General features: G+C 64.7%; 1 protein-coding gene across 1 annotated transcript in view; it reads right to left on the bottom strand.

Moving 5' to 3' along the window:
- PPP1R9B (protein phosphatase 1 regulatory subunit 9B) overlaps positions 1 to 687 on the bottom strand; it is a gene marked incomplete at its 5' end in the record, with an annotated part of 7,081 nt that extends 6,394 nt beyond the window's left edge. The window contains one exon of the mRNA XM_031065200.1: positions 475 to 687. Within this exon, the coding sequence (XP_030921060.1) occupies positions 475 to 687 (213 nt within the window). The remainder of the gene's footprint in view (positions 1 to 474) is intronic.
- Between the last annotated feature and the right edge of the window lie 5 nt (positions 688 to 692).

Below are 692 nucleotides of genomic sequence, written 5' to 3'. Positions count from 1 at the left end.
CAGGGACAGGGACAGGGACAGGGACAGGGACAGGGACAGGGACAGGGACAGGGACAGGGACAGGGACAGGGACAGGGACAGGAACAGGGACAGGAAGCCCTGTCCCGTGGGGGGCACAGGGCATGGAACACAGACCCCCAGCCCCTTTTTCTGTCCCTGCCAAAGGGGTAATATTGTGGGGGTCACACAGCCCAGTCTGGGCTGCCCATCATCCTGGGGTACCCCTCACCCTGGGGTACCCCTCACCCTGCTACCCCTCACCATGGGGTACCCATCACCCTGGCACCCCTCATCCTGGGGTACCCATCAACTTGGGGTACCCATCAACTTGGGGTACCTATCACCCTGGTACCCCTCAGCCTGGTACCCCTCATCCTGATACCCCTCATCCTGGGGTACCCATCAACTTGGGGTACCCATCACCCTGGCACCCCTCACCCTGGCTGCCCTCCCTCCCTGCCCAGCCATGCTCACCTGGATGGGGGCCGTGCTGAACTGGATCTTGCGGTTGGGCACGGGCTCCTCTTCCTCGGACAGCCCCGGGATCTCCACGCAGCCCGACTCGGGCTCGTACAGCCCTTCGGCCTCCTCCTCCTCCTCCAGCCCGCTGCCCCCCGAGTCCTCCCCGAGCCCGCTGTAGGCACTTATGTCCACCAGGTCGGCCTCGGAGAAGTCCTCCTTCTTGGCCTCCT

Source organism: Geospiza fortis, unplaced genomic scaffold (assembly GCF_000277835.1).
Source record: "Geospiza fortis unplaced genomic scaffold, GeoFor_1.0 scaffold406, whole genome shotgun sequence".
Classification (NCBI taxonomy): Eukaryota; Metazoa; Chordata; class Aves; order Passeriformes; family Thraupidae; genus Geospiza; species Geospiza fortis.
Note: the sequence above shows the minus strand (reverse complement) of the source record. Positions and strands in the feature narration are given on the sequence as shown.